This window comes from Tyto alba, unplaced genomic scaffold (genome assembly GCF_018691265.1).
Source record: "Tyto alba isolate M040663 unplaced genomic scaffold, T.alba_DEE_v4.0 Super-Scaffold_2, whole genome shotgun sequence".
In the NCBI taxonomy this organism is placed as follows: domain Eukaryota; kingdom Metazoa; phylum Chordata; class Aves; order Strigiformes; family Tytonidae; genus Tyto; species Tyto alba.
Window position 1 is genome coordinate 14,379,032 of NW_024881282.1, and position 26,750 is coordinate 14,405,781.

Below are 26,750 nucleotides of genomic sequence, written 5' to 3' on the forward strand. Positions count from 1 at the left end.
AGTCTCCTCTATATGATCAAGGACCTGGGGTAAGATCTTTTTCATCCCAAAATAATGAAAACAAAAAACAGTTCGCAAAAATAAATTTCAGTTAATCTATTAAGAAAAAAGTAAAAATATATCTATAGAAGTGCAGAAAAAAAAATCTTTACCACCAGACTTGTGAAAGGCTTTGAAGGCTTCTGGCAGAATTTTTAAAGAATCAGTCTGAGATCATATATATTTGACATTCATAATGCTAATAGAAGAGTTGTTTATGATATTGCTGTTATTAAAACTTCAGGATGCACTAAAAATATAGGGAAGGATCTGAACAATACATAGGAAAGATGTGAATTAAAGGACTAGAGGAAAAGGAACATGAATGACATACAAATGCCATGTCAAGTACCTAAGGAGTAGCAACAAGCAAATCCATTACAAAATAGGAACCTAATAGCTAGAATCTATACACAAGAAAGACTCAGATAGTTTAATTTATATCAGGACATCATTCTGATAAAACTATCGCAAAGCTTTGCTAAAATTTTATCTACAGTTCTAGTTGCTCATGCTCAACAAAGAATTCAAGATGTTACAGATTCAAAGGACCAACAAGATCATCAGGAAATGAGTTGAAACTAGAAGAGCTCATTTATTTTATCCTAGTAAAAAAAGACTGAGTTTAGATAAGATGCTGTCTGCAAATCAGGGAAATTATGAGGCATGGTGAAGAGCTTTTAAAGGTAAAGGGCAGTGCTGCTACATCATTTTTTTTTAGCAAACAAAACAAGCCAGACATTCTTTATCCTTGAAGTCAACTGGCCAAAAAGACTTCATACCTACACACTAGAACACTGCCTGTTTCCAGACTGTGGCTGCATCCACACACCTCCTAGGAACCATTCCTGGCCAGGCACCAGCATATTCCTGGGCATACTTTGGGGCAGCATTATCTGGCCAGAGACAATACTTCACCACAGATCATGATAACTATTTAATGCTGTGGACAATTGTATGTCCATGCTCAGGCTGATGCCTTGTCCCTCAGTCTCTGTTTAGTTTACAAATATAGACACAGCCCACCAGCACAAGAATAAATATGAATTAGCATACATATAGTATAAATATAAGTGAGAATATAAAAGGAAATAGAAACAAGCTTCTGAGAGAAAGAGGGAACCCAACTTGTTTCAAGATGAGTTAGGTCTTTTATAAAGGTTTTTAATGATTGCCACAATGGGTGATACAAAATCAGTTCTGTTAATTTCAGTATTTATCTTCTCCTTCAGGCATCTGACAAAATTATCTTCTCAAAAATTGAAAGTTCTGTAATTTTGATAAACAGTGTAGTGAATACTACTGTAACTTTAAAAAGTTTTGCATCAGGCCAGATAGGGGATGATGTGATATTAAATGAGACACTGCAGAGTGGAAGATTGTTCTGGTTAGGCCCATCTCCTCTTGCTTTTCCTGAGCCCTTATTTAAACAAATAAAAAAATTACCCTTTCCTTTTCACTTAGTGGAAAGAATATGCAATTACACACTTTTAAAAACAGCCTCCATGTCTTTAATTAAAATCTTACATTCCTGAAGTGAAGTCCTGTGGTTCATTTCTCTGCTACAGCTGGGGTTTAGGTGAACCTGAAAATTAATAAATTGGCATATTAGCTGTAAACTACAATAGATTATTTCCTGCATCTGCCAGCTGACCCATCTGGAGAGATCCTGTAGAAGTTCAGCTAGAGCTGTCTCCACTGATTTTTTAAAGAATAAAATCACAAACCTGACATGTAAGAGTTTATTAAGCATTTTTTTGATTAATGTCACGACCCACCGTGGGAAGTCAGAGATGCAATCAATATAATAGGCACATCCCCTCCTCATGTGTTGAGGATAACTCTGGCTGCCACTTGGTGGAAATTAATTATTTATATTCGTGAAGATGGCAATGCTCCTCTAGACTTTTAACCTAACAAATCCTGAATTTTATCAGTTCTCTTGTCCAACTTCTACTCACACGCCAAGGTAAGTGAGCCGTGTGTAGGTAACATGTTGGCACAGATGTCATGGAATAAGAGAGCTCCTTATTCCCAAGTGACACTTCACTATGTAATAAATCCAGGTTACTCCATGGAGAAGGGAGAGCTGCAGCAGTGTGTGTGCTGTGAGCAAGTGCACAGGAGTGCAGCATTACAGCAGTAGTTTACAGAAGTTCCACCTGACAAGTCAGGGTGTTTCACCACTAAATAAAAGAGGTGCAGGACAGAGGCCAACACTGCAGGCTTGATTACGGCTTCACTGCCAGCTCATTTCCTCACCCTCCTAATTTTTCTCTGTTTTAAAGTCCTCTGCAAAGACACTGGTCAGAGAGAAGGTGAAAATAGAAAGGACTTGAGGAAAAGTGAGAAGCCTGAGGGCCTGTCCAGGAAACAATCAGACATCTCATTCTTGGTGTTTTGGAAATAAGACATCTTTTCCATCTCTAGTACAAGATTCTGGAGAAAGTCTTATCCTGCAGGTATCCATGTCACCACAGATCTGGTAGAGTCCCAAAACCAAGGGCACACATCATACAGACTGAGAGGTGGAGCTGAGCATAATGTGCCTTGTTTTTTCTCAGGAATGGAAACAGTTTAATGATGGTCCCCTAATTTGGAAGGTAATCCCTGTAGCTATTTCCAGCAAGGGAGCAAATGCTACAACTTTACTTCCAGGTTGATGCAAGAGGGATAACTCCTTGTGATTTTCCTTCTGATATAACTCTTCTGTGGATTTTTCCACAGAAAGTAATTATTACAGCCATGGGTCCTTGCTGAAGTCCAAAATCTCAACAATGTGGAACTGCCTGGACTTATAGTGCAGTTACATGGGCTGAGGTTCTTAACTTCAAATGAGATCTTAGATTCTGAATTATGGAAGTGTGAAAAAATCCTTTCTGCAGTCAAAATGAGAAGTGAATGGATATTAAGTAATTGGATGAGGAGTCTTGACTGAGGTTCTGTTCCACAAGATAATTAACATAGCATAAACATGAATAGGCCCTTGGACTTGTATTTTAAGTTAGATCACATGGAAATCTTTAAGGATGAATATGTCATAAAAACAGATCAGTTTACAGTCATAAATAGGGAGACACAATGAGGGCTACTAGCCACTAACACTCCATTCCCTTACTTCTCAGTATCAAAATTCAGAATTACTTCTCTGAACATTAAATCAATGTAATTAGTGTAATTCCCTGTCCTGCTTTATTATAGCCATCCCAAAGACCTACAGATTGAACATATTTCCTTAAAGTGTGATTACAGCACATGGAAAGACAAGGTTTTGTGGACATTGCACACAACCTTTTTAGAACTTGCCATGCTGCATCTTTAATTCAATCAGGGAGTAATAAAGGGACCATTAAAGACATTGGCCCATTTTTTTCTTGAGTAGTATGACCTCAGGCAGACTCCTATAGTTTTAGCATAATGCCAAGATATTAAGAAAATAATATGATTATAATGTCAGCGACCATTACAGAAAAAGCTAATGAACCTGTCAAACTTATCATTAGTTTTAGACACACAGAATAAAGCATGACATTGAAGTGAACCATGGACTGCATTATACCACCAGAAATTATATGGTCCTCATCTTATCTGAATCAATAAAAATGTTATTTAGTCTCCATAAACTTTCAGACAGTCATAATATACCATATTCCTAAATACATAATTTCTGTTCTTTTGTTGAACACTTGCATTCTCAATGTCTAATATCAGTGAAACTGCAAAAAATAATTTCTGGATGTGTAAGAAATGCATTTTCTTCACATAGAAAAATCCAAACTGTTTCTACTCCATTTGTTGAAAACGATTTTTTAAAATATCAGAAAATATTCTGTGTTTCTATTCTGAACAATACATAAACCACTCCTAGTGATTGTTATGAAGAAGAAATGATTTCTACATTTATAGAAAGTATAAAGGCTGCCAACCAACATTTTGTGTACATCTCAAATTATTTACCCCACTGCAATCTTTTCTGACAACAAGGTAATTGCTTCAATAATACAAAAACTAGAAAATACCTTTTGCCACAAAAATCTTAGCAGCACATAAAATAGAAAGCAGGGTGTAACTATTGAACAGAAAATCATATTATGAGGAATATATTTCTTCATAGCTCAATTCTTTTGGTATTGAATTCAGAAGATCATTTCACTTATTCCTGAAGATATTTTTATTTCTTTGTTACTCAGAAAGTTCCATACGTATTTTATACTTATTAGTAATACTCATTGGTGGCAAACATCATTTTGCATCACATCAGAAATACTTTTCTTTAGAAGTAAATAAAAAAAGATCAAAAAGAGCTGCAAACATTAAAAATCTGACAACCAAAAGGATGAAAAAATTGTACAAGCCATGTCAGAGAAAAAGCGTAAGGCAACAGTGCCAGAACAATGCCTGCAATATGATCAGAGAAAAGAGGGTAACTAATGAGTCAAGACTGTTATTAGGCATCTTACTAAGGCAGTGTGAGCACTGAGAAAAATGTATCATTTTAATTCAGGCTGTTCTGTAAGGAAACTCCTTTTCTGTAACTCTGTTAAATGAGAACCAAAGACCCCATTTTTTACAAAGCTCTTTGACATACCTCCCTATAACATAAAAGCCAAGACCTATGCCTGCCCTTCAAGAGCAGATCAACACATCAGAAAGGTAATGAGGAACATTAGACCAAGGAAGAAATTGCAGGCTGTGACTGCGGGGGAATATGAATTCACCTTTTTGCTGAGCAACTGAACTACACCAAAACAGTGGAGAAATGCCGCTACTGTGTGCTTCACTGTCTGTGTTCAAGCCTTCTCTCCACAGTTTGTCTTAAGCAAATTTTCAGTAAAGTTTAGGTAATAAAACAAAAAGATACTGAAGATTTCCTTAACTCATGTCTCAGTTTGATAGCTGACAATATTTGGGCACTTTCACTGCCAATGCACTAACTGGTGATATAGACTGGTAGTATGTTCAATGGCCTGTTGTGGCAGATCTCTATGTACATTTACCCAACCTCCCAACCACTGAAGGACATTGGACCCCTGTAAAGCATTCAGTGATATGAAACTGCCAAGTAAAACGTGCCTTTGGCAGCACTGTTGGGCTGGTGTGACATGTAAAGTGTCCTGCAGCCGTGAGCTTGCAGCGTGTACCCTTGCCATAGCAGCACCGCAGGATACCCACCCTGGTTGGAGGGAGAGGAGGGTCCTCCACTCCAGGTAATCAGGAGGTGAGGACTGCAGAGTGTCCTGTGAAGAGCATGGAGATAGAAACATGTCTGGTAACAGCACAGGTAATCCAAGGGACAGATCCTAGGTCTTAATGCCTTCTATAGAAAAGTGTGCATCCCAGGCCTAGAGCAGTAAATGCTTCACAGCAGAGATATGATGGCATGCCCCAAACGCTGGTTCTTGTGACTTCAAGGACATAATAACACAGTCCTAAAAATTTCTTTTATATAGCATTTCACTGAAGCTCTGAGTATCACTTGTTACTCAGTATAACCCCGGAGCCGGACTGACTGAGCACTCTAGCAAGGTATTGCTCATCCTGAGCTGACAGAATGGCACTAAAAACCCAGGAAGAGAATGAATGCTTCATTTACTGCTGAAGTTAGGCTGATCAAGGACTATGAAAGGAATGTGTGAAGGGGGAGGATGGGGACGTTTACAAATATTAAAGTTTTTTTTTTAAACTACAGACAAGAGATTCTGTCACAGTTTGCTGCACCCATCATCAGTGATGTGATATTGATGTAGCATGACACAAATAAAGAAATACAACAATAATAATCTCTTCATCTTGTTCAGTTTTTCATGTTCCCGCAAGTGTCATACCTTCTTGTGGGTATTAAGGTAGAATAAAGGAAGTAAATGACAGTTTCAGATGGAGTGGTTTTGATAAATACAAGCTGTTACAGTGGAGGCTTATTGTTTCAATTTTTCTTAATACAGAACCCACTGCTGCTCCCATTGATGTCAAAGCTACGAGTTTGTCTGTATCAGAGATTCTTGTTGCATGGAAACATATCAAAGAAAGTCTAGGAAGACCACAGGGATTTGAGGTATGAACACAAAATATCATAATGAGAAGTCTTATTGCTTTTGTTAGCATTGCATTCTATTAACATGTGCAGTAGTGAAACTTCAATAGAAATTATGCTCGGTGTAGCATACATATGACTAGCTGTAGAACAATGGTCACAGCTGTAGCACCAGAACACCTTTTATTTGTTTGTGCTTGAAAACCGTTCAACACCAGTTCTTATAACATCTCTTTGACACTTCAGAAAGATCTGAAAGAACTGCAGGTGACCCAGCATACCTCTTTCACAGGCTGGGGAAGATTAGATATTGACTGTTTCCAGCTCTAAGTGACCAGTTCAAACTTGTTATTTACTGAGAGCAATCAACACAGAGAACAGAAAGAGGCTCTGTCATCCATTCGCTCTCATCCCGCGGTGGCTGGGGGACATCTGCTGGGCAGATCATAAAAGGTCAGATGTCAGGAGGGGAAGCAGCAGCCTTGCAGTCCACAAATAAAGCTCTGCTTAGAGACAGCCATCTCTGCCTTGGGAAAGAGAACCAACCCTGGCAACAGACCTTCTCACACTTTTGGATCCAGTTGTAGCTGTGGATCCAATTTACAATCCAAACTTCCAAGGAACAGATCAGATCTAGGACTAAACATATCCTTTGGGGCCACCATGACCCATCCTGTCCTTGTGGCTCAGGCTATGCTGCTCCTCATGAAGTAGCTCAGCTAGACTCAATTTAGTGATTTGGGGGTGCAGGTTATTTGACCTGCTTTAGTCCTTTAGAGAGTGCTGACTCTTTCCTGATTCTCTACAGTAACAATGAAAAGAGAGTAAACATGTAGATCTGAGTCTGATACCAATCATATGGATGTCTAAAGACATCTTGTGACCTACTAGCACAAACTGTGTCCCTGGCAGAATGTCCAGACAAGACCTTGGGACCGGTGACCACCACTTAGGAAACCCTAGGAAGGAAACACAGGTGCCCAAGCAGCACCAGGTTCACCACACTCTCCAGCACAGCCTCAGGCTGGACAGCCATGACCAGGAGAGCGCATTTAAACACAGTCAGTTAGCATTTTTTTACCTCATTGCTGTAGCCTCTTGATACTTAGATACTCCTGTAATGCTACCCAGAGCATTCCGAGCAGGCTGTGACTAAGGCATGTCCCCTCAGGTCTCTCATTTCTCCAGGTCTTTTTCACATATAAGGCTCCATGCTGAAGTTGGCAAACCCTCTGTCAGTTCTCTCATTGTACTCTATGCCCACTCCTTCCCTACATTAAACATGTTTTTACCCCTTTCCACATGGCTTGCTTCATGTAGAAAAAGAGATATCTATGAATTTTACCTTTAGAACTGTGATATATAAAAAGAACAAGACAGCATCTGATACAGATGATATTCACCTTGCAAATGCTATCCCTCTCTACACTGAAGTGTTCCACTTGATACTAACCTTTGTCTTCAATTTTCAGGCCAGTCTTTTATCCTCTGAAATAACTTACAGACTGCATCCTATCTTTTCCTCTTCAGAAAGGTAGCTGTTTTGTTACTCCCTCTCAGATATCTCAACATCTTTTAAATTACACGTACTATTTTTACTCTTATCCTCATTCCATCGATCACACTGATTCTCAAAATGTTCTATTAATTTTGGTTTGCATATTTTAAATTAAAAAACAGATTTTCTTTCTAAAATTGAAAATTATTTCCCTAGAAATTTATTCTTTCACAACTTGGATGTATTTGCATTTACCTGCTTGTCACATAACATTTCCCTTAGCTCTACAGTTGTGTTCTAGCAATAGATGGTGGTTACAGGTAGGACAGTGGGCTCTCTTCATATCAGAGGTGGTCTTCTGACTTGTAAAATGTTTAGACCTTCAGAGTTCAGCATACTCTGACCTCAACAGTAACACTCACCTACTCTATGCCTCTCATGGACTTCTTAGGAATTAATTTGGAAATTGTTATAGATACAACAGGGGTTGTTAACATTGAACCTTATTAATAATTTGGCTCCTCACTGTGCTGTACACCAATTTTAGTATTCCAGTGTGAAGATTATAGAGTAAATATTTCAAGCCAGGGACCTGCAGTTGACAGAATAATAAAAAATAAAGTATAAAAATACTTCACTGTTCCTTTCTACCTTGTCCCATGAGGGAATTAGAGGAACATTCTGAGGTAATACTTTTATCTGGGGATTGGAGGGTGCTTTTTTTCTCCACCTCAACCCTCACCCCCTTTCCCTTCTTTGTTTCTTTAGCCAGAATTTCTCTTCCCACTTCCTGACAGATGAATATTTCAGGGACTAGTTTGATCTTTTTCTGTGTTCATTCCCAGGAAGAATTATGATTAGAGCCGCCCTTACTCAATAAACAGAAGAGTAAACGCTTCTCTCCTGCATAATTCAGCAGGACAGAACACAATCCGAGGATGGTATGGCTAGATCTTTTCAGTTCCATTTTTGGAAAGGATTTCATCAAAAAGGAGATAATGATTTATAGGATCACTATAGTGAGTCAGTGCATTACAGTATTCACTCAGGAACACTATCACACTGTCAGCTCAATTTTGCTAACATACTGACAGTTTCTCTTTAAAGCAGCCCCTTGGTACAAAAAGGAAGAGCTCTGTATAGTAAGACACTGGGGCTGAACTCCTCCCCTCAGAAAAGCAAAAGTACAGAGAATCTTTATGTTTTCCATATAATTCACTTTCTTCAGCTTCTGTGAACACTATTTTAATTTAAAAAGTGATTCTGAAAGATTTATTGTATGTACTACAGTGCAGAACATAGCCTGTAGCACTCCTTTAATCCACAAATAGAAAATAGATAATGTACAGAAATCCAGTGACTGATAAAAAGACGAATTATTTATCTTTTTTTTTTTTTTTAACAATTATTTCTTATTGCAGAATTATTGTGGACCACAAGTAAAATGTGGCCTTCAATCCAAACTGAATGTAAAATAATCTGACTAGCCACTCTGTTTTCATGTTTCAATTTGTATTCTGCCTGCAGTCACCACAGCAGTGACAACCACCTACACGATCTTCACATTTCCTGGCCTTTTAGCAACAACATTATAAGAGGGGGGGCTATTTTTTTAACATTTGAATGTTTGGGCTCTAATCAACAAAAGTGACAGAATATTTACTACAAATGGACAAGTTCACAGTGACCCACTTTCACTCCAGCCCTGTTTGCACTTTGTACTAAGGAGTAATGAAAGGCAAAGTAACTTGTCCAATTTCACTTTGTCATCCCTGAAAGGTAGTGTTAACTGTTATGTCACATGAGTTTTATGCAAGGTTTGCTGTATTCATTTGCATCTCCCAAAGCACATATTATTCCTGACTTCAGTACAGGTTTGTCAGCTGTCCACCCGACCTTACTAAATATATGCCAGCTACACTCTGATAAAGTAGAAGTAGCTTGAAAACTTTGTCAGAATGGTAGAAAAATATAGTGTGTGGTTCATACTTATTGTTTAGAATCCATAACCTGAAGGTTATAAAATCTATTTCAGCCTTAGGCAATATTTTCTTTGTCACTCACTACTGGTGGGGAAGGGAAAGAGAAAGAATTACTAGCTGGAAGAAAAGATATTTTTGCTTTCTTTTTTCTTTTCCAGAAAACCAAGGTTAATAGTTAAGTATAGATCACAAAGCACATGACTTTTTTACTGGAATTCCCCCCAGGATAGAACTTTGACTAACCTAATCAAAAGATCAACTTACAACAAAAAACCATAAAAAATATAAAATCTCAAATGACCTTTCCAGAGTGGATTACTTGATATAATAACTTGTTTATACCATATTCTGAATTTTCAAAGAGAAATATTCAAGCTTTTGCTGTTTCTTAGATGTACTTTATCTGTTTTACAGTAGAATAGAAAATTATGTCTGCATGGTCCTAGAATTTTTTTTTTTTTAATTTAGTGAAGTATAACTTGAAGTAATTTAGAAAGAGCATATGGATGTTTCTACCAGAGGCTGGTAAAGCAAGACAGAAAAAATAAGAACTGATATTTCACCAGCCTGAATATGAATTTACCAGACTTGACTTTTTGAATGAATGAATTTTCCCAAACACAAAATTAGCATTTGGATAGCTTTATACATGAGTCAATTTTGTCTACAAAGTTATTCATATTCTGAGTCAAACCCCTCTGAAATCCTGAAGGCTATAAGCAGGAGTTTATAGCAGAGCAGTATTACTTCATGTCCATAAGGTACAGATCACACCCTAGATCTCTCATGAGGTCCTCAAGACAGCCACACCCTTTGAAGTGTTTGCATCATGAATAGTTTGTTACAAGACTGCTAGATTTCTACTACCCAAAATCAGAAACCTAAGTAATTACTGATTTTTCATAAGAAAATGTGACTATATAAAATATGATACTTGATGTTAGTCCTCAAGTTTGAGGTACAGTATCAGTTTACATGCCAAGTGTATGCAGGACTGTATGGGAGAAAAGGGTACCTGAGGAAAGAGATGGGGGATGCAAGCTACTCCAGAGAAGACCCCAGAACCTAGGAGTACTGAACAGTGTTTTCTTTCTTCTTTTCAGTCAGCAATTATTTTGATGAGGGGGGAGGAACTAAGGTTGATTGACCTTTTTACATGAACCTCTCATCTTGTTGTGAAGGACAGTCACACCAGCATCTTGAGATGATACAAAAAGCAGCTCTTCTCCTATCCTGAGTGCTTGGTTGTACCACTGCACTAACATTTGCATGTCTTACATGTACCATTTCAAAGCACTGATAGGTTTTCTGATAATGATAATTAAAATAGTTTTTATGAAATCTGAATTATGGTGTAGGGTTTTATTTTCAGGGCTACCTGCAGTTCTTTCAACACACTGCTCATTCTCCCTTAGCACTTTCTGTACTCTCGGATCTCTTCAAGTTCATTTTCAGTTATTTCAATGCTGTTGATGTTGATAAATAATCAGGGAGCCCAGGAAAGTTTGTGTGTTTTGTTCACTTTGTTTCATCCTATCTAATTTAGACTCTTACTTGATATGCCTAATTTGTAGCTGTAATTCTCTGTGGTCAACAGAAAGAGTATTCAGATAATAACTCCGACTTTGCTGAATTTAGAGGACCTGAAATTAGATCAGATTAATTTATACCAAAGTATGCACACCCTAGAAACCAATTTGGGAAAAGAGTAATATTACTTAAGATACTTTTTAATCAAAAACTTTGAGGATGTGATCTGTAAGTATTAGAGGTAAAAAAATTTTAGATGGAAAAAGATTATTAATGTGATGATTTATTTTCAACAATTGCTTAACACACGATCTGAACAAAGCAGATTGCATGTTCTTGAATCTCCTCTTCAGTTTTTTAAATACCATTATTGCTTTCTCTCCAGCTCAAAGAGATGGGTTTCTGGGAATCAGATATCAAAGCCAAATTCTTTGACTAAATGAAAAACAACAGAAATCACAGAAAAAAAAATGAAACCTCACAAACAATAATGCATTAAACAGACCAATTTTTTTCCTCCCTTCTTCTTCCATTTTTCAAACGTGGGTTACTCTTTTGTGATTTATACTTTGGGTTATATCAGTGTTTAAAGTTATGATTAATGAAAACCTACTCTAAGGATGGTAAATCCCTTCTAAGCAGTATAAATTAAGGTTACAGGAAATAGCAAGATTTTTAAAAGAAACAAACACAGAGAAGTGTAAATAAACAAACCCTCTGTTTTAAGAGGTATGTCCAGCACTTTTAAACATCAGCAGTATCTTCATTTTCGTTCAAATCAATGTAAGTTCCCCTATCATTGACCTCAGTCAACAATCACTGGAGTTCTCTTTTTTTATAACCACTTTTACCTTTAGTTCATTTGGCCATCAACAAATGGATATGTGCATTACAAAAGAAAGAGAAAAGTGGTTTTTGAGATCAAAGTCCAAACTCACCTGGCAAAACTTTAAGGGGAATTTTAAAAGCATGGACCAAACACTTAAAGGCTTTGAAGTACAGGAGAAACTGAAATAGAAGCATTGCCAAATTGTATTTTATGCTTTTGGTGTTTAATACAGTATATTCATTCCCCCAATAATATCCCTTTGCCAAGGGAGAACTCCTTTGCCATGTGGTGCAGCAGAACTGGTAGGGAACATACCGTGGTTATTTTTGTAGACTTAATATTTGCAAAACATAATTAGTATCCAAATTGATAATGCCATATAAGCAGTGGTGGAGAGCATTTCCAAACGTGAAAAATATCAAAAGGGCTGAGGTATGCTCCTAGCTTTCTTCCACACTCATGAGGCTTTATTATCTAGCACCAGTATTTGGAAAATTAGGTTTTCACAGCTTCTTTATATTAAAAAAAGCTTCAGTGCAAAATCTGGGGGCTATCTACTGTCTTGTATTTTGCATCCATGTGAGGCATGGTGTGCTCTGTGAACAAACAATGAGATCTGTTGAGCTACTTGTAATTTTGCTCCTGGCTTTCTAGAACCAGGATTTCACTACTTCAGTTGCATTTCCACCCCTGCTACTGTCCACCTGTGTAACCTTGGGAAAGTCATTTTTACTTTCTGAGCATTTCGCTGTTGGATCTTCAACAGACTTCACTAAGTGGATGAGAGGGTCTCCAGGATATGTGCTGACTCTCACTACCTGTTCATACAGTGCTTAATAATAGGTGACTCTCATTACTGTAGTGTCAAGTTTGTAATGATGCATTGAAAGTAAAATGAAAGGAATCTGACTGCCCAGGGGCTAATAAGCATTGGAGGTTCAATCCTAGTGTGTGACTAGATGGTTGTTGATTCTTTTTTCTTTCCAAGAAAGATGCGACTAGATGTTACTTCAGATACCAACAAGGTCAGTAAAGCATTCAGCTAGCAAAATACCTCAGTGAATCACACGTACTTCAGCAACACGTGATGACTACAGTTAGATTTGCTATCTGCGCTGTAAATAATTTAAGAATTAAAGCAACAGCACTTTAACATGAGATAAAGCAGGCACACAAAAAAGGTATTTACATGAATTTTACAATTGGAAGAGTAGACATGGAGTTGGCACAAACTAATATACCCTGCATCAAAGTTAACAGAGCCACTTTACTCAGGTGAAGATATGACCTCAAATGTACATTTTTGCCACCAGGTCTTTCTAGATATCTTTTTTTTTTTTTGTTTTGTTTTTTGTTTGTTTTTTTTTTTTTTTTAAATGCCAGTCCCAGTGCAATTATAAAAGGTCAGCATTGTACTCATTGGCCTTATTTTCCTACAAAACCCTTGTGGTTTTTCGTTCGCTATTTTCTGGGATACATTCACAAGGTGCTGTATTGTCCATGACCTTTTTCTCAGAGGAAAAGTTATCCAGATATAATATGAATAACTTATTATGAAATAACCATCTTCACAGAAAAGGTCAAAATGTAGAATAAATGCAAGTAGGTCTCAGCATGAATAACAGTAAGCTAAATACAGGTCTTTGAATGGCACATTAGTGACATCTCCTGTTAGGGAAAATAAGGCCCCATGACAATTACCTTACTTGTGTAGTTCACATAGATACATTAAAAAGAGACAGTACTGCTTTTTTTCCAGTTATGCCCTGCAAATACTTGGTCCCTGAGGAAAGAGAGTAGTTAAATTCCTAGCTCAAATCTATAACCTCTTTGAGATTATGACAGTCTCAATGCAGACACCAGAATTACAGACTAAGAACCATCAAAGATCATGTAGGGTTTTTATGTTTGAAAAGGAAGGTCATAAACACACTATCAAAATTTCATTTACCAGAAACCTGTTTATATCCAGGAACTAAAACTGAATCCAATTCCTTCTTTTTCTTAAGATGAATTAAAGATTTCCTTTGATGTTCTGTCATTTCCTGTTCATTACCCTGATAAGAAATCTCATGGCTCTGATTTGCACAGGGCCAGGAATGGAATATTGCTCACACTTCTTAACTGATATCATCAGAGCTTTCCAGGCAGAAGGTAGATACTCTGGTGACCTACCAGCAGATAAGCCCTCCTTGAATTTTCTGAAATGCTTTTGACTCCCTGCCAATGTTCATCCTTGGCTCTTCCATCTTGTAGTTACTTCTTGTGACAGACACAGCAATTCAACATGCTTCAAGTAATACTGTGACATTCTGAGTCTCGCCATGTTGGAGAAGTAAGCATTGCTTGGCTCTGAGGTTAGGCTGCAAATCCCACATGTTTAAAAGAGCCTCATGATCAGACAAAAGGTAGAAATGGCAAAAAGGCCCTTCACAAGATAACAAAAGCACCTGGAAGCATGAGCTTCCCAGATGTTTATATTAATCCTTCATTTGGTCACTTGTTGGCAGGTTAGTTACTGGAAGGACATGGAGCAGGAAGAAGCAGCAGAAAAGGTCAAAACTGAGGGAAATGAGTCATCCATCCACCTGACAGGATTAGAAGGAAACACATTATATCACCTAACAGTGAGGGCATACAACGCTGCAGGATATGGACCACCTAGCACTGCAGTACGTGCAGCAACCAAGAAGTCCCGTAAGTGAACTCAGTACCTTTGCTCAAAGGGAGAAGTCAGGGAGCAACCTCTGCCCTCTTGGGTTTTCCTTTACTAAGAGTGTGTAATGATCAGGAATCATATATATGTTTGATTCATGGCTTTGCTTTGATATTTAGACATGAATTTATACAACTTTGCAATCATAACAAAGATTATCTTCCTAGAAAACAAAGAATTTTTGACAGAGAAGGGAGAGAAAGGAGTTCAAGTTCATTAGCTCTGCAGAATTTATGGGATGGGCTGAGTAAATAGACCACAATCTATGAAATGACAATTCTGGTGCAAAAAATAATCTTTAAAATTTCCAGCTAGAGTTGGGAGCCTGCTAACACAGCCAGTTGTAAGTGTCATGAAAGACTGAAATACTTTTCTTTTGATTTTAAAGAAACTACCTATCAAATATATTTATGTACATATTTTTTCTTCTCAGCTCCCAGCCAAGCACCAAGGAATATTATGTGGATACAGGATGGTTCTCATGTGTCTCTTGGGTGGGAGCCAGTCAGACCTTTAGCTAATGAATCTGATGTAATGGGATACAAGGTCAGTTCTTCACCTTCCTTGCTCACCTTTCTCTCTTCCCAATGACTATTCCTTTACCTTGTTGGCTTTTTTCCCTTTTTTGTTTCTCCATGTAAGTAAAGTATGCTGTACAGACTGTCCGCAATCAGTTTTCACCATGAAAAGCAATAAATAAAATTGAAAAAGACTGAAATGTCCCAACATTTTCTAGGTTGTGATTGTCAACCACTGATTATAAACTGGGTAAACTCTATCTGAGGGGATCACTTCATCATATCTGACTCAGGAGTGGATATTAATAAGACCAGCCTGCAATGGAATTCCTACTAACACTTCAATTTAACTGTGTTTGCAGTAGGATTTAGAGAAATGCAGAAGAATAAGGCAGCTCAAAATGGCATTAAAATTAATATTTTTATGGAGCAGAAACATAAATGCTTCCATTTGTTTTGTGATCATATTGGTGATGTTCAACAATCAGTGATGTAACATCTGGCTTTTAAAGTTTTGAAGTTTTAAAGTGTAAAATCTAGATCAACTCTTAAACAACAAGTCATAAAAAGCAGTGGAATTCACTACAATCTTATAAATCAAAGCAGAATAATTTCAATGTTTTTACGGAGGCAACGGGGAAGGGATTTGAAGCATATATATGATCATTTCTATACAATACAATCTGATATTTCCTCTGATACATCAGGAAATATCACTAAGAAAGTGTAAAATGTTTCAGGTAAATCAGAAACTGCTTTAACCTTTATCAGAACAGTTGAGAGTCTGAAAATGTTCAGTTGACTACTTTGGTTTTTTACACCTCTCTGACCTTTTCAATTTTGTCTGGGAACAGAAACTCTTATGCAGAAGTACCAAAAAGACAGCTATGTACTCACTTGCTTTCCTCCCACGTGCCATAAGCTTGTGCTGAGTTTCACAGGAGATGCAGGGGCAGATCTGAGCTATTCTCAGTTGACTTAGCCAGCTAAGGTAAACACAGTAAGGACGTTATTTAGGGCATTTTATCTACATTTGAAGTTTGGCTCTTGATCCAAAAATGTGAATATCTACATGAATTTGGGGATAAGAATTTTAAACACATGGAACCCAAAATGCATTTTGAAGAAATTTGGGGGAAAAAATTGTGTAACACTGGAGAAGGCAACTGTTATATCTTCAATCTGGATCATAATCAATGTCCTCTGACATTCATTAATTGCTAATATATTTTGCTATTAATGTTTTTAAGCCACTGGGAGGAGGGAAGAGTAAAAGCAGATGACTGTTCAAATGTAATGTTAAAAAATCCTTAGTGAAAACATGAAACAGTCAACATTTCAGTGACACTGTTATCTACACAAAATGTCTGGTATGTAACTTGAACCTCTATGACCACTGTCTGCTTTATTGACCATAGGTATTATTTAGGCAAGAAGGCCAGAGCAACAGTCAAGTTATAGAAACACAGAAAACCTCTGCAGTGGTACTTCTTCCCGATGTTGGTGTCTACATCATTGAAGTCTGTGCAGTCAGTGAAGGAGGGGATGGGACTACAAGTCCCCAGATCAGAGTTCCATCATTTTCAGGTAAGGTTACACTTGTATTTGGAAGAGTGGTGATTATAGCAATGTTCATTAACTCTATTATTCCTACCTGAAAAAAAATGTTCTCACAATTCTCTAGCTATTAGATAAAATCATTAATCGGAGTCTTCAGTTCTATTCTGAAACAAAGGTATCTAGTGCCGTTTGAGATGCTCAAGAGTATTGGAGGCATCCTTGTAGGGCTGATGAACAAAGCAGAGGATTTACAGGAAAACTCTCCCTTTCTAGGATAACATCTGAAAACCTAATTGAGCTGTAGATATCACTACAAATGCACTACGTGTCTCAAATAACATTGTAGTCAGCTGAGATGTAATCCATAAAGACCGACAGTGGAGCCTAGACAACAATCCAGCTGATCTTCTGAATTTAAATAATCAGACATAAGCACATAAGGACATCTGAGATGTCCTAAAGTATCCCAAACATTTACACAGAGCTGGCAGATATGATGTGGGACTTAGAGGATATGCACATAATTCTGGACCACCAGCCAGAAGTGTACTATCTAACACAGACAAAATGGCATGCATTTAGGTAGTCAAACCATCTGTATGTATCTGCTTTAGAATAAGCTGCATTTCTCTGTATTCTATTGATTTCCTTGAGTATATATTACTTTATTAAATTATTAACATATTACAATATTAATGTATTATCGTTAAGTAAATTATGATGTCTAGCTTCTATTTCCTCAGTTACTGCAATATGTTGAAAGAATTTCAAGTAGCAATATTACACAGGTAAGAAAGGGATGGAAGGATTACTGGCAAAAAAAACCAGAAATAACATTGTCTTTTGCCTAAATACAATGAGGAATCTTAATTCTAACATTCTGCTAACACTTTAAAATTCTACTAAACATTATTTTTTAGTCCTGAAGGAGTAATATCCAAAAGGTGTGAGCCTGAAACTTCAATCTAGACCTAAAATTTTAACTCCAGTCTAGTCACAAACTACAGTGCTATCATCAGAATGCAGAAGACACCAAACCTTATTCCATGGAATATTTGTTTCATGTATCGTTTAAACCATAATTCTAGGCCACAAAATCCTTCATTCCCTCTAACTTGATGTTTTTCATTAGACTATGAACAACAGATCACTTCCATTTAGGACAACTGTGGTGCAAAGAAACAGCCTGGTTCCCTTCTTGTCCTGTGATCTGTTGCCCCCAATAGACCATAGCACATTTTCTCTTAGCATGGCTTTTTAAGGGACTGCTGTGATCTAAATACATCACTGGGCTACTGGGAAAAAGACTAATTTTTCCTCTGGACAAACATCAAGATCAAGGGCTAGCTTTCATTCCTTCTTCCAGGAAGAAAATTTGTGATTGTGACAGCCTAATTATTTTTGAGGATTAAGGCATAAAACCATATAACCTTTTAGAATTTCCTATTTGCAGACTGGATGTGAGGATTCAGCATGTGAGTTGCTGTAGATATCATCATATAATCCCCAATTTCCTTATATTTGTGTAGGGAGTTTATTTTGTGATTGCAGTTCTCACAAGGTAATCCATTTCCTAAAAGTTAGGCTTTGCTGAGCATAATAGAATATAAATTTGGGGAAAAATCTAGTACCTAAATGTACTGAAAAACATTTGCATTGTTTGTTCCTTAATTACTTTGTTTTACATTTGCTTACATTTCAGGAGGGAAAGTAACAAGTGCTCAATCCACCTTACATGTGTTGTCCACTTCCTCGTCCTCTGTAACACTGCTTTTGGCACTGATGGTTCCTTCAACCTCATGGTGAAGACTGTAGACTTTGTTGTTGTTGTTATTTGTTTGCTTTAGCTTGATGACACCAAGGGATGGAATTTTATGTCCGTGAAGAAACTGGAAACCCAAGCTAATGCTTAAAGACCCATAGAAATGCCTGTGGTGCACCTAGAAGAGTGTTGGAGACACGGTCAATAATTCATCAGGTTTTTTCTCTTCTTTATTTGTAAAAGTCCTCTGAAGAGGGGACACTTCTTGGCCCAAAAATATGCAGATTGTATGTAATAAACTTTTGTAAGCAAAGGTAATTTCTGTCAAACTTTACTTTTTTAATATGTTCAATTTTGGTGACCCCAGTCATGTATCATTAGGTGTTTAAACAATGGTGTCTAGTATAGTACATCTGTCTGGTTTGGAAAAAAAGTAATTTTTAAAATATAGAACAAAGTTTGATACAGTTTTGTCGAATACTTTTCTTGCATCCCCTATGGCTGGCTGTTCCTAACAACAATAGAGAAAATATAGTTTATATACACAGCCCACTGCAAAAGTGCAGAGAATTTGTTCTGAAAATGTATGAATATGTATTTAATTAGCAAAAAGAACTGTCAATACAATACTAGACAGCACATTCAGAAAGTGGCAAAATAGAGCAGAAAAGCCATTTATTTTATTGCAAGGTAAACGGAAAATGATTAAACACAAACTTACAAGGAAACAAGTTTGGTTTTTATCAAATACCACATGATTTAATGTCAAATTAATCAAATATTTATTTTCATTAGCAAATAAAAAAATAATTCCTAGTGCATATGACAATGAAAACTCCACTGGACATTTAAACATATTATACATTAGTCTGCTAAGTGGACAAATAAAGAAATGCAAAGGGGTAAACCTACTTTTTCCAACCACTTCTCAATTATAACTTGTTTCCCTCTGGGTCCATTTTTTAGGAACATTATGTGCTTTATATATTTGGTAATCAAGTTGAAGTATATATGAAAGCATATTATGGAGAGAATATTAACATTTTTTGGAATGTAATCATTCACATATATACAAGCTCCAGTAGGATATATTTTGGAGAATACTGTGTCTGAAAAAAAAATACTTGGATAAGTGCTACTGATCATCATTCCAGTTATTTAGCTAATTGGTTCTATTTCTATAGCTCACTAGAGAATATTCTTGTAGGCACTGTGTGGTCTTAGTTTTAATCCTCACTTTTTGCTGTACCAAAAAAAATTTTCAATCAATAGACAATTTGGACAATTTTTGTATATTGGAAGGCCTTTCCACGTATTGGCACTTGAATCAAAATTATCCCCAAGGTATATGGTATGCATGTTTGTACACTTATGGTGTTCATGGTGTTATGAGGGAGGGTGTTTTACTATCATCTCTCTAGGGACCACACCTAAGATGAACATTCCCTTGCCTGGGAAAAATCAAGTCAAAAGAGTTTAACAGCCAAGTCCTAATAGTATAGTTCTTCTAGCTGTCCAACCCTCTAAAAGTTTTCATGCAAATCTATTTTGGCTGATGGGTTCTGGGTCTAAAATGCTATTATATTTTACCAGCTCACTAGCAAAATAATACTTGGCATTTAACCAGTACACTCCAACTGTGCCCTTTATTAGCAGCTTTAAAATAGTAGCCAAGAAAGCACAACACAGATCAAGTACTCGGTAGATAAAAAGCTGACTGATGACTAATTTTTTCTTTCTTTTGAATATTTTATCAGTAAAACTTTTAAAAGATGGTTCAACTCAAATCTTTATTACCTACTAATATTATAAATAATTTTCTAAGAAATAAGTTTTAAATTTACTTAGTCACCATGTTGCTAGGAAAATAAAGGCAGGATAGATAGCTGAGCATAGAGTGTAGATACAGACAGAATGAGACCTTTTATATCTCTGCTTCTGGAAAAGCCTTTGAGATCAAAGAAAGGAAGGTGGAATGTACCTTGCTGATAGAGCAAACTCATAGAAAGTTACTAACTGCTGTAATTTGTAAAACAGCAGCATTGCTACTGTGCAGAGAACTTGCATTAGCAAACCACTGTTTTTCTAAAGGTTAAAATAAACAATAAAGTGATGAACCAAAAAGCAAAAAGGCTATTTTATAAATTAGTTAAGCATAATTTCCTCTATTTTTATACAGTTGCTTGCCAATGCAGTTTATTTCAGAGTATTCAAATAGGCTACAGTCTCTGCTTGGTGGCATTTTAGTTAAACAACTTTCTGAATACAATAAATGGCTATGCTTTATGAGAATGAAAGTCTGATAAGGAAATAGAGCTGCATATAGATATATCTCGATCTCTAGTATCAAGATACTGATGGGAATACTGAACATACCATCAGATAATGTAGTTGTATTGCAGGGACAAAAAGGGGTATGTTTTATATTCAACATGAACAGAATATGTATTTTGCATCTTAAATATATTAATAAACATGTTTTAAATGTTTAAGTACCTATGTATTACCTATTTGTTACTTTGTAGAAGACAATGTTTCCTTACCATGACATATTATTTTTTAGTTGCAAAGGAAAGCTCCTTCCTTTTTCATGTAAAAGATTGTAATAGTGCAGTCTAGAGTCACTGAGGAGACTGTATTTTTGTATAATGCCACAAGATCTGTTTGGAAAAAAAATAATTGGAAAGAAACTGTTTTGCAGACCAAAAGAGAGATATTATCATGGCCCATATCAAAATGTTAGATATATTGTATACAATCTGTATATATGCTATATATAATAGTATATACAATGTGGAAGACACAGTAATATAATAGTTTCTGTGTACTGTTCTTGTAACATTAGATCTTTTTAATAAATAATTCTCTTTTTATTGACTTTTATCTTATCTCCTGTCAGCTCCTGAATTATATTCACAGAGGACAGAGTGACACAAATATTTTGGATTCCAGAAGTAACAACCTCTTAATTGTATGACTTTCAAGAAGAAAACAATGAATCTGCAGTACTGAATGTGGACAATGCAGACATTAAAATCAAATAATTATTGGTATCATTTTAATTTCACATACATGTTGGTTTCCCTGGGTAGCTATTACTTTTATAGATAAATAACTGAAAGGTGCAAGAAGGCTGGAACTCTCAACATGAAACTATACGTAAAAAAAAATGAAAAATAAATCTGCAGATTAGCTTCAGAGTTAAAAGCTCTCTGCATTTAAAAAAATAAAAAAAAAAAAACCTCATGAAAAGAAGTGCTTTATAAAGAAGTCACCAAGAGCGATCCTCTATATTCTGAAGTATTATATAGTTTCTTGGACCTCTCTAGCATGTAAAAAGTTCTTTCAAGTGTCACTGATACCCCATATCTGTGCAGGCACAAAAGCACAGCATGGCCATTTCATGTTCAATTGAAAGCTTGAGTTGCTTTGTCTTATATTTTAAATACTTTGATAAATCACAACAAAAAAGCTTTCAAAAATACACATACCCTTCTGGAGGAAAAAATGTAAAAATGGATGAGCCTATTATAGCAAATATTTTTATTTTTTGATAGTTTTATTTGAGTTTTCAATAATCCCAAATCACTCCTTTATGAAATGCTTATCTATAGGAGTAAATGACTTTGCAACACAATACAAAGTCAAAAAGCCCATGCTGGAAATAAAAATAGACTGCCAAAGTCACCATTTGAACTGAGACTTCAATTACAAAATGGCTTAAATAACACATTATATCAGACTTCCATTAAATTAGTTATGAATGTCACAGAAAACTGTAATGACCTGGATTTGCTGACATGGAGAACAGTGCATATTGAAAATCCATATCCTATCAGAACTTCTACCAAACCGCAACCCACTCTTGCCCTTTTGTGGCCATCATCCCAGTTCCTCTGATGATGAAAGACATTTTTCTTCTTAATTACTTCCTATGCTTTTGATCAAAACAATGTCAGGGATAAGAGACAATGAACAGCATAGTACAACAGGTTAGCTGGCTTCAGACTTGTTGGCTTCAGACTATTACAAACAGCTTCCCTAAGCATGCCAACACAGAGACTGCTTCCAAAAATACAGGTCCTGAGTTTGCTCTAAAACTTTTATTTCAGTTCCACTAAATTGAGAGAACTGAGCACTGACTTTGCCTTTATTGTGGCTCATCTTTGTAATACTTTAACCAAGATAATCATAGTGTCTTTGTATTAAAAACCCAGAAGACAAATCTATGGAAAATTGTACACTAGCAGTTTCAATATTCACATTACTTACTAGAGGGGTCAGCTGCTTAAGCAAACTGGAGCAGATGTTTAGATGCACAGCTATTCTTTCTTCCTGTGCTCTTTTTCTTCTGTCAGACTATTAACTTATTAACTAAGCACCCCAGCTTGTATAAGAAAGCTACCTAGTCATCAGAAGATACTGATAAAGAAATCTGTGATACCTTTTGTTTCATCTTTTACTGTGATGAAGTACATGTGTCCAGCTAGAGAAAAATACCATCCTTTTTTATATGGGTTTGGGGTTTTTTCTACTTTTAAGATCAAACTCATCAATTTTAAAAAAATACAGAATACAAACATAAGAGAGTTTTCCTGAAAGGTACTTTTATCAAAATGAATAGCAAAGGTAGGCACTATATGTGTTAATCACAAATAAAGGTATTCAGCATATTTTGATGTTTGTACAGAAAATAAGATGAGAAAATGCATCAATTTTCTTTCAGTAACAGAAAACATGTGAATAAAAAAGATACTGAAAGTATTTGAAGCATATCTGGGTCAAAGCTTTAGCAAGTACAATTTTAGTCTAAGATGCATTGCTCTGATGCCTGGCTGAGCAAGCATTTCCATTTCATGATGATACAGTCTCTTATCTCCTACAAAAGGGACTTTTTAAGACAGGATAGTAAAACAGGGTAGTCCCGATATTCCTTTAAAGCTTCACCATGTGGAGTGACTGACTGACTTAGAAAAGAAGCCTCAGTTCAATTGCTTAATTCTTTATAACCCAATCTCTTATTCTTGTGTAATACAGACACCCAAGTCTATCATTATTTTGGAGAGAGTTATTCTAGGTGATGATATTTTATATGTATGTTTGTTCATATTAAGAAGTTTCACATGTGCTTTAGGTGAAAACACTGAATGCCCACTCTGCTATGACCACCAGATTACATTACATGGGCTATCAGATGATTCGTAGAGGTAATGCATAAACCTGGTATTAGTTCTTTTCTAACATGGAGAAGACTCAAAAGCAAGTTGTTGATGTTTTCTGTTTATACTACATTTATTTTAAGTCCTAGTAGGAAAAAACAAATCACGCACGGTACACTGAGTGTCTCTCCTGTCCCCATTACAAAGATGAAAAAGTCGTACTACACCCTGCCCTACAAGTCCCAGTGCAGACCTTTCTTCCTCCCCCTGCCCTGTCCTGCAACAAAGTGCAAAAGAGTCCATGTGTGTATGGAGTAGAGTGAGAGGAGAGACAAAAGGAGGAGGAAATCCACAGGCACAGTTCCGCACAAGGATGACCTGGAATTCACCCAGCCTCTTGACCTAGCAGCATTTGCCTTCCAGCAAGCCATCCAAAAGAGTAAGCCCTTTCCCTTCCAAACATATAGGAGATGAAGCATTTTTCCCCATCTGAGAATGATTGCACTAGTTTACCCAAAAAACTAAGCTGGGTTTCCAATCTGTTGGGTTGCTATCTGACAACACTTTCTAACTTTCTCAGGGCTATAGAAGCCAATCCCACAGTTTTTTGAATGGGAAGTGAAAGGAATTCCATCACTACAAATTTCTCATAAAAAAAAGCACTTGAGTACCCACAAAAAGAATATATGTCTTTAATGCTCTTCACAAAAGGTTTGGCCATTAAACATGGGAGATAGAGCTGGCAAGTTGCTGACTGAATGTATTATTGCAGCATGAGAAACAGACATGAAATGTCAAAAACATCATCAGATTTCTAGATTATAAATGGCTTGAATATTGCTGGATCTCTGCAAGTTTACTTTGCAAATGGTAGAGTCTTTCCTTTTGGATTATTTTTTATCAGGCCCGAAGACTTCCTGCAAGTTTCTTATTTACTGGGAGCTATGACACTGGAAGTCTTTCAGCACAAGAGATCTGCAGCACCTTAAACCTTGGTGTGACAGCATATTGGCAAATATATTCTGTTTGTTCCAGGCATAGTTACTCCCACAACTCTTCCCTTCATCAAGAAAATATTTACTTTCATGAACTACAGTAAGGGGCTGGGGCATTTCTCTTCTTAAATGGTTGCTTATCTCCTTCTTAATTTCCAGTCAAAGAGTACAGCTGTGAAGATACTGTAGACACGTAAAAAAGGTGAGAAAAATATGGGAAAAAAAGGCCCAAATGCCGGTAGGTCTTATATAGACCAGCAAACCAGAAAAACCCAAAATGAAACTATGTGACTCACATAACACTCTCCATCCGGGCGGGTGTGGGTGGGAGGGTGGGGATAGAGGGAGGAATGGAAGTTCTATTACCCTGCACCTCCAACTTCATTTGTTGAATTTCAGTAGAGTAGGGTCTCTAGTGCCATAACAACTTTTCACAAGGCTTTTGGCAAGATGCTATAGAGGAGGAGTGCCAGCGAGGAAAAGGGAGCAACAAGCTTTCCATCTGTTTTGCAGTTGATGCTGCCAGTTTTACAGAGCTGAGAAGTAAGGTGAGAGACATCTGGCTACCTTATATCTCCTTTGGACACCTAAATCACAAAATTATGGTGATACTCAGCCCATTCGGGTTATTAAATGACAGATAACGTTGAAGCACTCCAGAATGACTGCACAAAACAGAGTGAAGGAGTAAAAGGCAGCAAGTATGTTTCAACACTAATAAATGTGAGCTGAAGAAAATTTAAAATATACTAAACTCATGCTGAGTGTGGAGGTGATAGGTGAAACACAGGAAAGGGGACCTGGAGTAATCTCACAGTGAGTCAGAAACTCTGCTCACCATATAGGAACTGTTAGAATGTAAAAGCTGGGTATTATCAGGAATGTTATTGAGAGCAATATGAAACAACACTATTTTGCAAGACCAGACTTTGGTTTTATCATAGTACTGGTACTGTGTGTACTTGAGATCTCCACAGCAAAAAAAAAAAGGACATAATAGAAATAGTGAAGAGAAAGACAACTAAAATGATCAAGGGTATCACAGAATCACAGAATGCTTTGGGTTGGAAGGGACCTTAAAGATCATCTAGTTCCATCCCCCCTACCATGGGCAGGGACACCTTCCACTAGACCAGGAAGCTCAAAACCCCGTCCAACCTGGCCCTGAACACTTCCAGGGAGGGGGCAGCCACAGTTTCTCTGTGTCTCACTATCCTCACAGTAAAGAATTTCTTCCTTATGGCTAATCTAAATCTACTCTCTTTCAGTTTAAAATCGTTACCCCTCATCCTATCACTACACTCCCTGAGAAAGAGTTCCTCCCCATCTTTCCTGCAGGCCCTTTTTAAGTACTGGAAGGCCGCAAGAAGGTCTCCCCAGAGTCTTCTCTTCTCCGGGCTGTACAACCCCAACTCTCTTAGCCTGTTCTCATAAGAGAGGTGCTCCAGCCCCCTTGATCATCTTCATGGCTTCCTCTGGAACTTCTCAGGCATGTACATGTCTTTCTTACACTGGGGACCCCAGAGCTGGACACGGTACTGCAGGTGGGGTCTCAGAAGAGCAGAATAGAGGGAGAGAATCCCCTCCCTTGACATACTGGCCACACTTCTCTTGATGCAGACCAGGACACAGTTCGCTTTCTGGGCTGTGAGTTGCTGGCTCTTCGTTTTCCATCCACTAATACCCCCAACTCCTTCTCTGTAGGGCTAGTCTCAATCCCATCACCACCTAGCCTGTATGTGTGCTTGGGATTACCTCAACCTGTGTGCAAGACCTTGAACTTGGCCTTGTTGAACTTCATGAGGTTCACACAGGCCCACTTATCAAGCCTGTCCAGGTCTCTCTGGATGACATCCTTTCCCTCCAGCATGTCAACTGCACCACACAGCTTGGTGTCGTCAACAAACTTACTGGGAGTGCACTCAATCCCACTGTCCATGTCACCAACAAAGATGTTAAACAGCACTGGTCCCAGTATTGACCCCTGAGGAACACCACTCTTCACTGCTCTCTACTTGGACATCAATCATTGACCATAATACTTTCAGTGTGACAATTCCTTATCTACTGAGTGGTGGTCCATCTATCAAATCCATGTCTTTTCAATTTAGAGACAAGGATGTCTGTCATG

At 37.2% G+C, this 26,750-nt stretch overlaps 1 protein-coding gene across 5 annotated transcripts in view; it reads left to right on the forward strand.

Moving 5' to 3' along the window:
* Positions 1-21,348, forward strand: part of CNTN5 (contactin 5) — a 655,782-nt gene extending 634,434 nt beyond the window's left edge. For all 5 annotated transcript variants that reach the window (XM_042793009.1, XM_032991061.2, XM_032991057.2 and 2 more), the window contains 5 exons: positions 5,982-6,091; positions 14,420-14,606; positions 15,059-15,171; positions 16,562-16,730; positions 18,406-21,348. In XM_042793009.1, coding sequence (XP_042648943.1) covers positions 5,982-6,091; positions 14,420-14,606; positions 15,059-15,171; positions 16,562-16,730; positions 18,406-18,509 — 683 coding nt within the window. In that variant the 3' untranslated portion in view covers positions 18,510-21,348. The remainder of the gene's footprint in view (positions 1-5,981; positions 6,092-14,419; positions 14,607-15,058; positions 15,172-16,561; positions 16,731-18,405) is intronic.
* The last annotated feature ends 5,402 nt before the right edge of the window (positions 21,349-26,750 follow it).